This window comes from Eufriesea mexicana, unplaced genomic scaffold, assembly GCF_001483705.2.
Source record: "Eufriesea mexicana isolate 0111107269 unplaced genomic scaffold, ASM148370v2 scaffold657, whole genome shotgun sequence".
Classification (NCBI taxonomy): Eukaryota; Metazoa; Arthropoda; class Insecta; order Hymenoptera; family Apidae; genus Eufriesea; species Eufriesea mexicana.
Window position 1 is genome coordinate 1,541,065 of NW_016908821.1, and position 12,747 is coordinate 1,553,811.

General features: G+C 35.6%; 2 protein-coding genes across 5 annotated transcripts in view; one reads left to right on the forward strand and one right to left on the reverse strand.

Annotated features, from left to right (window-relative positions):
• Positions 1 to 43: 43 nt before the first annotated feature.
• Positions 44 to 1,094, forward strand: LOC108546271 (uncharacterized). Its single transcript, XM_017898260.1, has 4 exons — positions 44 to 158; positions 361 to 457; positions 635 to 806; positions 990 to 1,094. The coding sequence occupies exons 1-4, from the start codon at positions 83 to 85 to the stop codon at positions 1,092 to 1,094; spliced, it is 450 nt and encodes a 149-aa protein (XP_017753749.1). The 5' UTR covers positions 44 to 82.
• Positions 1,095 to 4,642: 3,548 nt separating this feature from the next.
• Positions 4,643 to 12,747, reverse strand: part of rdx (BTB/POZ and MATH domain-containing protein rdx) — a 44,580-nt gene continuing 36,475 nt past the window's right edge. For 3 of the 4 annotated variants that reach the window (XM_017898383.1, XM_017898385.1, XM_017898386.1), the window contains exons 3-8: positions 7,559 to 7,695; positions 6,840 to 6,991; positions 6,354 to 6,481; positions 6,085 to 6,262; positions 5,585 to 5,906; positions 4,643 to 5,405 (exon numbers count right to left, since the gene is read on the reverse strand). In XM_017898383.1, coding sequence (XP_017753872.1) covers positions 5,261 to 5,405; positions 5,585 to 5,906; positions 6,085 to 6,262; positions 6,354 to 6,481; positions 6,840 to 6,991; positions 7,559 to 7,695 — 1,062 coding nt within the window. In that variant the 3' untranslated portion in view covers positions 4,643 to 5,260. The remainder of the gene's footprint in view (positions 5,406 to 5,584; positions 5,907 to 6,084; positions 6,263 to 6,353; positions 6,482 to 6,839; positions 6,992 to 7,558; positions 7,696 to 12,747) is intronic. The other variant, XM_017898384.1, reaches the window with a different exon arrangement.

Below are 12,747 nucleotides of genomic sequence, written 5' to 3' on the forward strand. Positions count from 1 at the left end.
CTAGTGGATTTTTATCTTGTTAATGTATTCTCATTTTCTTTACATTTATGGTCAAGAAATATTGTTTTAAACAGAACTAAATATGGCATCATTATCTTTGAATAATTATCCATGGAAGAAAAATGAATCTGTTACATATAATTTAACAAAAAATAAGGGTAAGTTTAATAAAATATTATTAAAATTCATTAAAATTCATTTTGTTTTTACATTTTTCCTGGGACACTTCAATTTCCATGCTGTTGCATATACCTTAATTGTAGTTTTTATTGGTAAGATAATTTTTTTTCATTTACGTATCTTCTATATTTATCCTAGGACTTTCTCAAATGTTACTTAATTTCTTTTATAGAAATATAGGTGAGAGTGCATTTACAGCAACACAAATAATCTTTATCCTGTTGTCAATATTTGGCCTCTTTCTCGCAATGCTCATATATTGCAAAGTCTGTAGCAGGTATGAATTATGTATTAAATAATATAATGATGTAATTCTAGTATAATTTTAGAATTGGAATATAGTTCTAAAATTTAAAGTAATTTAAAATATTTGTTTAGTAAATAGAAATAAAGTTAGTAGTTGTTAGTACTGCCTTTTATATATAATATTTATACGATCAATAAGGATTTCCAGGGCATCTAGTATGGCATATTCAGAATACATAGCATATCTGGATGAACACAATAGTAATATAAGCTCCAGGTCCATGTATTCTGACTCAATTTATGAATCATCAATGGACAGACCACCATCTTATAATGAGGCTTGCAGTGCACCTCCTCTCTATACGTCTCCTTTCAATAGAGTATGTTCATTTTTATTTTGATAATTAGATTGCAAATAAAATAAGTGAAATGGCAGAAAATGTTTGCATATATCCAATATATATTACTCATTACAATCGTTTTTATCTTCTACTCGTTGTCAAGTGATAGATAAAAAACTAATTTTATTGTGTAATGTGTCATTTCACATTTATGTTCTACAGGTGGCAATGCTTGAAGCTCCACCAGTTTATCCAGAAATCCCGACGGTATCTGATCGAGTATCGCGTGCAAATAATCATGTGTTTTTAATTAAAAATTATATTTAACATATAGTTATAGTCACGTCGTTTCTAATACCTATTTGAATCTATATTAGCTAAAGAAGAAATTTAAGCGTAAAATAGCCAAGTAAAATTGCTATTTAATATAAGCAATAAAAATTATCTGAGTAAATGGCTTTTAACGATTTTTTTTAAATATATTTTTCGTTTACTAAAATATTCGAATCAAACACTAGAAATGTATTATTAAATTAGCGAGATGTCGGGGATAATGAAAATCACATAAAATTCTCATGATTATATAATGAAAATGTCATTTATTTGATGTGGTGCAATGACTTAAAGTAAATGGAAAAATGAACGTTTATATGAGCTGGGTTCGATGAACAGCAGTCATGTACTTCAAAAAGCTACCACTGCTGAACTATTCGTTACAAAAAGCTTCTTTTTTCTTCGGGTTTAAATGCAATATACAATGGAAGTGTATCAGACAGCAGCGCAGTAGTAGCTAATGCGACACGAACATGCTGATTTTCATGATGAGGTAACACTTGTCTTACTTGTACTTAGTTTATCAAATTATCCAGTCATACGCTCATGCAGATTGGTTCAAAAAGAATTGCATCTAATATTTCTCGAACTGTCGTACGGTATTAATATTTAGTTTTTCGTTTTTAGGAAAAAGACATTCAACATTACGAGTTTCATGAGATATTTTTTCGCCGCACAGTCCCAAAGATAGAACATGGGTAGTAGAATGGACGTAGACAATTTTTCCGTTCTTTTTTTTGACATCTTTAAAATCTGAGCGAGCACACACGGCCAAAATCTGTTCCTTAAATCGCTTACATATTCCATATTTTCTTTATATATTTTTTTTTTCTCTTTTTTCATTTCTCCGTTTTGTCGTTTCATCTTTGTAAGCCTTAATAACCTACTACGACTGAAATAAACATCGTGTAAAAAACGGTGGAAAAACCTTCGCTAACTAAGTTTCCATAGGAGTTTCTTTTTTCCTTTTAATCTCGACAAAAATACATTACGATGTCACGACTGGCAAGTACGGACAAATGCATGTAAGTGTCGAGATCAAAAATGAGATACACATATATAATCTAATCGTATTAATTTGTCGTAATTACATTACATTTACTTAAAGCATTGCTAGTGTGTTTCAAGGAACATGAGTTTAGCACAGTCTGTAAAATAGAATAAATTATAGTTGGTTATTGTACCCTTCATTAAAAGTATGGTTCCGTTTCGGTTCAGTTCTTATAAAATACAGTAGATATGTACAGTAAAAACCTTAAAATCGAAAGGGACGCTAGATTTGGGACTGTCCGGATATAGCGACCGTTTCCTTAAAAGATAAATTCACTGGCTGCCAGGATCGTCAGAAAGTTCTAGAAAGGTTGTGATACAATTGCGGTAATTACAGTGGTCTTATCACAGAACATGTATGGCATTAAATCTTCGATATCATTACTTCTTTGTAATGGTAGGTATTTATATCTCGTATTTAAAACGTTCGGTAAAGCTAGGTCGGAGGATCAGGAAGCCAGTACGGTACTAAATGATGATTATTGTTTTGCGTATTCCGTCGGTTGCCCATAATTCAGATCATTGACCACACAATTTCGCGACTTCAATAATTAATTACACAAAAAACGATTAATATTCTCGTACTATATAATTGACTAACTTTTTTACTTTATACAGTTCCTTTTAATGCTTTTTTTTTTCCCTTTGTTTGTTGTTCACTTTTTCATGGATTTCATTCTCTAGTAGCGTATGTCATCGACTTCATTCTTCTGATTTCTTCATTTAATACAACTTTTGTAACATCTCTGATTAATACATGTATCTTGTGTACGAGTACATAGACATTTCAATAATAATCAACATAAAATTTGATAAATTATGGACAACCCTAAATTTAATACAATAATAATAATAATAATAATAATAATAATAATAATATAATATCAATAAAGTGAATGAATCTGAAAAATAAATAGATCCTAGGTAAACATATAAACTGGCTATCGTGAGCATACAGAGGCTAAATATACGCCGAGATGCAGAGGAGGCGAGATTGCTGAATAATAAAGTCGTTCTCGCGGCTGCTTAGACTGCAAAGTGGTTGCTTGTCCGAGAGCAAGAATCGAAAGGAAAAATATTTTTCTGCCAGATATCCTTGCGGAAATGATCTTGAGATTCCTGGCGAATAGCAATTCGTCTTGCTCCGGTGCAACGTCTTCGACGAGAAGAGAGGAAGAAGAAATTTGCGTACAGATCGTTTTATTGTTCTGGGCTTCTGATCGACCAACTTTCGATTCCTTATCTTTGCCGGGGAGAGATCTTGGCCTATATTTACCGTCTCGACGGCCAGAGATCGACGTTTCGACGAAATGACAAAACACCTTTCGTTGCTATAAATATTTTTAATCTTTACTTGTTCGAAAGCAAAATCACAGCTACATAAGATGTGTGGTTCCGATACTCATTCATAATAATAATAATATAATAATAATAATAATAGTAATAATAATAATAGTAATAATAAAATAATAATAATAATAATAATAATTCGAATCTATCACTTCGTCTACTATGCAATACTCGAGAAAACAAAACAAACTGTGCCTAGCAATAAAGGGTCGAAGGGTGGGAATGAGGATCGATGGGAGGAAATAGAGAAAAAGGCCGCGCAGAAGGTGGGACATAGGGCGGTATCTGCAGACAAAAAATATACAAAAATACGGGGCACAGATTGCGTAGCATTAATAGTAATCATAGTAGTAGTCGTACATGTTGAGAGAAAGAGATCATAAAAAACACTAACTAGAATCATTTTTTCTCCGTTCTTGGAAGAATTCGACGTTTTCATTTTTCTTTCTTTTTTTCATTTAAAACTAAAAATCACTATTAGTAATAAACATATCTAATTTTATTTTTGCCGCTCGCATACACGGCGAACAAGCGTGGGACATCTCATTTGATTCGTTTTTTCGACAAAGGAACAAAATCTTTTTTTTTAATCGTCTGGTCGACGTCTATCACAACTTCCTTCGTGCAACATTGTACTGTATGTAGCTGGAAAGTGAACTGGTAGATAGAATGCGGGTCTGATTGGTTACAGTGCAATAGGTTCATTTTTAACGATACTTATATAGATAAGCACATGTATTTTCATTATTGACCGAAATAATCACATCCATAAATCGAATTATACAGTACCGCGTGACAAACAGAACGAACGGGATCTACTAAGACCAAATGGGATATAACGATAATAAGCGATGAAATAAATTAAAAAATATTAACATAAACATAAATTCAAGGTCCTGATCATTAATAAAACATAAAAATTGTAACGATGTAATTTATCCTACTACTATGTTGGTATATGTTGTCTAAAAGTGGAAATTTTGGAGGTATCAAAAATGGAGTTATACAGAACGAGCGCAGTGTACCACCTTCTTACCCCTATGCCGTCTCACTAGTCAGCTTTCCAGCCATGCACAGTACTTTTCTCTTCGCGTGTGAGTGTATATGTGTGTAGCAATGTTTCAGCGAGTTTCAATCTCGCCTTTGGTCCTCTGACTGCTTCTGATGTCTTTTTCATAATACATAGATGGTTCGCGCATTTCCAGCTATTCTCGTTGTACAAACGAAAGCAAATCCATTACGAGACCTTAATGATGCGCATTGACAAATCGCTGACATGGTGTCGATGGATGAAAACACATGTCTCTCTCACGCACGAGAATGTAACATCACGCACAATGCAAAGTACCAAAAATTTCGTCCAAGCAGATTGAGACAAACGCATCGTGGTTTATTCGTTTCCAAGTTACCTTCCATCGGCGTACACGTGCCTTTCTTTTCCTTTTCTGTGATAGGCTTTTTCAAACGTCGACGATTTCACCGAATTACAATAAAGTCTATAGCCATGTGTTAACTGCATTTCTCGCCTCGAACTCGCTTGAACCGGCTGTATACTGTACCTTGCCTGAACGGTACATTATAGGTCGAAAACCATGAAGAACAGTTCTCGTCGCAGTTCCTTTTCAAGTGAACCAGAGGATGGCGCACTAGGAAACATTTATTTAGCACTACTTGTATCACTGTACACAAAAAAGTCATGAGGGATGCAGAATAGGCGGGGGCGATGTGGAGGTCGTGCCCGGAGTCAACGGTGACTGTTTTCAGCTTTGTTTCACTCGCTTTCTGGGCGGTCCGATCGGTGGAATTTGTTGAGTGGCTAACGCCCGAAACGCTTCCGCTATAAGATGCGGATGAGAGTTTACCATTGACTTAAAACCCGCTGTGTCCATCACGTCTGTTGCATGTCTAAAATACATATGAGATAAAATTATTGAAACATTTCTTTTATCTGCTTTGAGTACAGACTGATTATAAGTGGAATTTGTTTTACTAATAAATTTTACCGTATAATTTATTCGATTTTGCTTTTCAAATTTGTATATTTTATCTTGTTCTTCATCTTATTTGTCTAATTATATACTTACGTATTAATAAAATCTATGGCTTGTGCCTTGAGTTGATCAGCGCTATGAAGATCAGCGAGAATCAGAATGTCAGCTGCGTTCTCGATTGCTAAACTCGTGCATAACGCTTCTTCGCACATAACCTTCAACCTTTCTAACGCATATTTATCCGCCGCGGCTAACAGATCATCGGCCATCTTTTCTAAATTCGCCGCTTTCCCGGTGTATATAAATCGCAACATTTCTCGTAACACTTCATGGTCCACATCGGTAATGTCTACACGGTTTTGTTTCCTTTCTTCCATCTCGTGTTCAAACATCGCCGAAAAAACAGGACTTCGCGCTAAAACATGAAATTATGAAATAAAAAATTATGCATTTTTTAATAATGAAGGTAAAAAGGTTAATGGGCATTTTAATATGAACTAACAATGAGAATAAATGTAAAAATATACGTATGTTATTAGTAGAAAACTAGGATCTTTTGAATGTAAGTTTAAAGAGATTAAAAATTAATTTACCTGCGAGAATGGCTTTGTGCGCCTGAAATTCCCTCCCACATACTGTCAGCGTGACGTCGCTAAATTTTTGGTTTTCAAACAGAAGCCCAAGGTCATCTGGTAATCGACATTCTGGAACTTTGAATTGTATAGTATTACTTTGTCCGGAAATATTCACGCTGTCCGCCACTACGCTGACCTGTAATATTTGATTAAATTATAGGTTTTGTTCACACTAAACATTAGAGAATCATACAAATATTGAGTATGTAACATACAAAGGTATATACCTCACAGAATATCGTGAGTTTATCATCGGGTAAAAGTCCATTAGCTTCATCCAATAAGAAATCTCTCCTAATAAACTTCTTAAAACCCCAATCTTTACCTTGGACGAACCTGTAAGCACGTTGGCTCTCTGAAAGCATAAAATTACCGCTGTTTACTATTCCTCAGTAAATATGAATACTTATAAACAACTTAAGACTATCCTTAATGTTGTTTCTAAGCCCTTTGTATTTCTTACAAAATTCCACAGTAAAAAGTTAATTTGATCAATGATTAAGAGCTTTAATGTTTAAACATTCATAATTTTATGTAAATGGTGAGAAATTTTTACTTATTGTACAAATATATAAATAGTATATCTGTACATATATAAATATAGTAGATAAAAACAATTTTCTAATGTAATTGTACATTGACCATAGTTATGAAAATAGTAAAAATTTGTAAAATACACTGCATTGCATCTCTTTCATATGTTAAGCACTTACCCATTGCTTTGGTTTCTTCTCTTTTGGCATTAAGAATAGAAAATTTGAACTTTGCTCTGACTTCGGATTTGTTGCACGAAACGAGAAGGAGATATAGAGACAGGTAGTCTTTACTCTCCTCATCCAGACCCTTAGGATTCACTCTTAGGCACCTAAAATCAATTATCATTTATGTATATTCACTTTATACATTTCTCAATGTTTTATATGTAACATTATTTACTTATTTTGACTTATCACTACATTGATATTAAATACATTCTGTTTATTAGTAATAACGAGGATTTTGGGAGAAGACTTAATAAAAAAAAAAAAGTAATTTGGCGGAAAAAGAAACAAAAGTTTTATACAAATGAATTGTGTATTTGAATATTTTTAGTGAACAGGTAAAAAAACTAAATAAACATTTAAAAGGGGGAAAAAATTAGATGATTGTATAAAACTATTGTTTATTTAAAAAAAGAAGAATTTAAACGGTAACTGGAATTACCGTTCAGACGTAATTATCTTATGTTAAATGAATATCTGCGCATTAACGTAACAGCGAAAGGTTATAAAAAGACGGATTAAGAAACAAAACCTGGAGAATAAGTTAGTATGCAATGTAAAGAATCTTAAGCAATTTTGCTCGGATAATTTTCTACGATGGAATTCAAAAGCGAAATTCTTTGGACTGGTGTCGTACACTTGACAAACGAGCTTAATCTTCCGGATCTTACCATTTTAATTTATCGTTGGCCCCTGCTGAGAAGGTGGACGACTTTAGCACTTCTCCCATTTCCTCCCGGCAAAAGCTGAAGTTATTTATCGTCCACATGTAGCTGAACTTAACCACCTTCACCTGTGCACATAAGACCTTCAAATGCGACACCACGTCAGAATGTGTCCCGTAGAAACTACCTTAATCTATCTATGCTAAGGGTTACGCAAAATACGTCTTTTTAAAAATAAGAATTTCAATAATATCTTAACTCATGAATATGAGTTGCTTTTTAACGTAATAAATCTTCTTGGTACTGATAAATTAAGCTATGACTATTACTTTTTCAAGAAAATAAATCATAATGATTTAAAAACTGTTTAAATATAGAATAAAACTGTTGATCGTATATTAAATATAAGTGTAAACGAAGATATCGATAACAGTGCTGCCATCTGTGTTTATTGGGGAGAATTCCGTATTCAAGTTTCAAATAAATATAGTTTGTCAGAAATTAATAATACAGTGCCTTAGAATCCTTGTAATGAGAACTCCTTTCTCCAATTTTCTACTTTCGTATAAATTATGTTTAAAAATGTATTCCATAAACTATAAATCACACAGATGTGTCTATAGATTAAAAAAGTGAATCAAAGAAATACCTCTAATCTTTTATCGAACCCAGGGGCATGTGTTACGATAATTTTTAAATCTCAGTAAAAACTTCACCCTCGTGTCAGTTCTTAAATTTTTCAAATAAAAACAATGAGTATCTTTCAAATATCACGAAGTATAAAATGACCTCTGACCAGCCGAGTAGTATGAAACGATTATTCCGCGCAGAAATTACAAGCACAACACCGATCCCACTTAACAGCTGCATCGCAAATACGCTATAAAAATGCGAAAATAAGAAACAAAAAATACAAGTACTGTTTTTCGAGCTGCGTGACGAGTATTCCTCTTATCGTTCGCGATTGGAGAAGGCCTTCCGTTACGTCGTCTCGTTTTCAGGCTATGACAAAACTCGTGAAACACACCGATTGCGCACACTATACCGTTTCTCTATAGGCGCAACTCTGTGTGTATAGTGTGTGTGTCGAATGGTTTCCTCGTCCTCGGATATATTTGTTCGCTAGTTTCGTCGCGTGGTCCCAAGCAGAAAGAAAGAGAGAAAGAGAGATCGAGAAGGAAAAAAAGCTAACAGAGGTTCTTTTTGAGAGGAACGTCGAAGGTTCCTACGACTAAATTGATCGTGGCCTTGAAGTAGTGAGCAGACGAACCGCGAGAAGTACTACAAGTACGGGAGCATGTGTTAGAGAGAGAAAGAGAGGGAGCCAGGGTCGAATTGAACTCTTACGTAATTACCTTGAAAAACGTGCAGAAAAAAGGATTTAACCTTTGCCGCCATTCGCTTCGGTGCGCGTTAGTGCTTGATGCGACTTTTTAAATCATCCATTGCCAATTTCAGGAAAATATCGAGAGAATGTAAACGTGGAGAGAAAGAAAGAGGTATGTTTGTCTGTGTGTGTCCAAAGAAAAATCGATACCTCGAAAGTTGTCTCGATGTCCTTCGAGTTTTCGTTGGTAATGTTAATATTTAGATGTTGGTATTTTTCAGACGGATCATTTCGGTTTCAAATATGCTTTTGGACGCCTATGAAACAATGTTGGAAGGATTAAAATGAAACGGTAGGCTTAATACCCCGTTCTGCTGTTATGAAATAAGTTACTTAATAGAAAATTGCATTCCAGGAGGGTCAAATGTTTCGATTCGTTCTGAGGAATTCAGGTAGGCGTTGATTATGATGAGCAAGGAACGTGGTGTGGTGTAACAAGGAGCAGTTGCTTTGAAACATAATGCTTACAGAGTTCAAAATATGCAGTGAATCGTCAATCGTAATTTAAATGGTGATATTTCCTTAAATTGCGAGATTATACTAGAATAATTGGTAAAGGTATCTATTGATGCTTATTTGAAAGATTCTACTATACAAAAATATTATTCAACCATAAAGCATTCATAGATTCATGGAGAATTGCTAATTGTTCTTGATAACTGTACCATCATTAAACAAAATTTTCGTTTCCTACAGATTGCATAACCTTCCACGAAAACAAGACACAAATGGCAAAGTGGACGGGTATCAATTGCATAACACGTACAACGGAAGAAAGGTAGCGAGCAGTACATACTCGACGATCACTCGATCGATCGGGTACCTTCTTTCCGCTCTGAAACGTGACGAGGTGTGCATCCACTTCCGTTCGATATCGATCCTTGTTCGAATTAGCAACGATTTGCAGACACCATTGTACTGGATTTCCTAAGAACTAAAACTTATCAAAGGTAATGATCGAAGATCTATAACAGACAGTTTCACTGAACAACTATTTCCTTCAAGAATCTCGAGTTTGTCAAACATTCCTGAAAAGTAGAAAAGGGATCTCAAAATTCATAACCTATGATCTTAATCTACCTCGAAACTCGACGGAACCACGGGGCAAGGCGTGGACGAGACAGAGATAGGCGAAGAAGGCAAGAGGAAGAGGAAGAAGATGCCGAGGTCGAGCCCCCACGAGTCAACGATCCCTGACGTCACGCGTGTGCACGACCTTGGCGAACGAAGCCGAGCCCGGAGCCAAATCTATTTCTCTAGTTCGTCTCCTGCTCGGCGTGGCCCTTATCTCGATCCGCGTTATGGTCGTCAAGGCACGCCCGTTACGGGCCCTTGAAAGCCGGCTGTAGTCGGAGTCCCGTGAAATTTTTGTTACGAAAACGGCATTACGTAAACCTATCCACGCGTCATTCATCAACCGATCCATAGGTCATTGACGACGAGTACACTCAATTGGCGGCCTCAGAGGGCGCTGTTGGTTTTCTCGAGCGAAGTAATTGCTATTCGTTTGGACACTTAAGATGCTTTTTTATCGCAGCGATGGAGATTGATGGTTTTCTGAAACGATTGCACGGTCTTGTTTCTGTAACGTAATTAACTTGCGAAATATCAATGGGACAGCAGTGTGCAGCAGTACATCCCAGCCTCGAGATCTACGTATTTTTGAAAATACTTTTTCAATTTCAATTTAATTTTCCATTCTGTATTTTACGCGATTATATGAAACTCTATTCTGTTCAAGAATTATGAATGAATTATGATCTTCATTCAAGTTAACGACAAAGAAAATTTGCGTGACACGTGATGGAATCGATAGTTATGATATAACATCGATAACGATGAATTTATTTCTATCGATTAAATAAATTAAGCGGTTAAACACGCAATTACGTACACTACAATTTTTCTTCATCGCTTGCAGCTTAATGTCCGAAGGCGATGTCTACACTAAAACTACTCTCTCTGGAACACCTTCGAGATCTCTCTCAGATCCAACTGAAACTGTGCGGTACGGCATGTCACGGGGCCACCGTTCGATTTTTCCTTAATTCGGCAAATGTCGCGTCGATCGAGTTAATTAATAGTAATAATAATAATAGTAGTACTTGGCTATTATTCGGACAGAAACGTAAAGGAGCTAACGAGCGTTCAGAGAACGTGTAATCAATTTGAACGGGCGATTATCAGTCTCCATCGCGGAGTTAATGTGGCGTGAAACATCGACTCGTTTCGAAAACTCGGGGTTTCGTTAAACATCTCCTTTCCGCGAGGAAAACGCGAAACGACGGACTCGTGAAAGAGAAAACCATCTTTCGAAGACTCGAGGAATCGATGCACAAAGGGAAGCGTGAGAAACGACAGCGCAACGACCCTGGACGAAGTGAAAGTCTCTTTTCTCTCCTTCATCTTTCTTCGATCGCTTTTTTTTTCACTTCAAACAATGTGCAATTTCTGCGGAATATGGAAATTAGCGTCTTTACTGTGACCGAAAGCGTTAAGACTTTCGATAGAAATTATTAACTTTAAGCCAGAAAATGGATATTTAAATGTTCTATTATATCGTAGAGAAATACCGTAATTAGATCATAAAAGATCCATCGCATCTATTTGGTATAAATCAACCTGAATTTAACCATATCTATGTATACACATACAGTGGTAGTCAAATAATTGTTGTACAGGATGATCCACGCACTTTTGCACATAACAGTGACGTAACTTTTAAAAATAGAATTCTATATTATTTTAACGTAGACCATGCGGCCAGTTTGCCTGATCTACTACCAAGAATCTGTCGAAGAATACATTGAAGACAGTCATGGTTTCATGAACATAGTAATTCTTGAAAAAATAATTGCTTACAGTATAGTCTTAAAACGCATCCATTGTATGAGGGTCATCAGCGATCGATGAGGTGTAAATCGAGATTGCAAAATTCTATGTCGGTCACCGTTGTCATGGCGATGAGTATGTTAACAAAGAATACTCGATACATCGTATAACACTAAAAACAAAAAAACAATTTACTTTCAGAGTTTCCATCGTAGATAGAGAAGGGAACTCGAATGGTCAGCCACGAGAGTCGTAAAAGGTCGAGTTTCACGAGCAGTGCAGAAGGAAGAGGCATTTTCCGAGCCGGAGTAAGACGTAACTGGTTACGAGATTACACGTACAACAAGCGTGCATTGAACCTGTGGGATAGCCAGCGAAGGTCACGCCGAAGTGAGGATCATCGAACCCAGCGCGCACCACGTGAGCTGTTTTCAGCTGTTCGCTCGTCTAGACGAGTGAAGGAATTCGTCGAGCAGGACAGCTTTGGATTTTGATCGATCGTTGGTGTATCCATAGATATATCCAAAGTAGATCATCTCAAATATTTATCTCCGAATGGAGGAAGGAATTTAATCATGATAGACGTTGAAGTGTCGAAGCGAACAAGGCACTTCCGGGGTTGGTTTCTGATATGTCGTTTATCAAGAAGAACATGTTAATTACTTTCTTACTTCTCTTCTATTAACAAAAAGTGATTCCTACTAGCAGTCATCGATAACGGTTTAAAAAGGAACGACAGACATCAACACCAACTTCACGTTCAATGATGGGAGCTGAAAAATTTATTTTAATTAAATAACGAAAGTATCTCAACATAAATGAGCAGGAATTAAATTAGTTTAACAAGAAACAGGTACTTCTCTTTAGAAAATAAAATCAATGGAACGAATCTTTAAATAATCAATGCGTTCGCCTTCAATTTATGATACGTTAGTAGTTCAAAGAAAACACTTTGTGTGAAGTCGTACTTGAACCT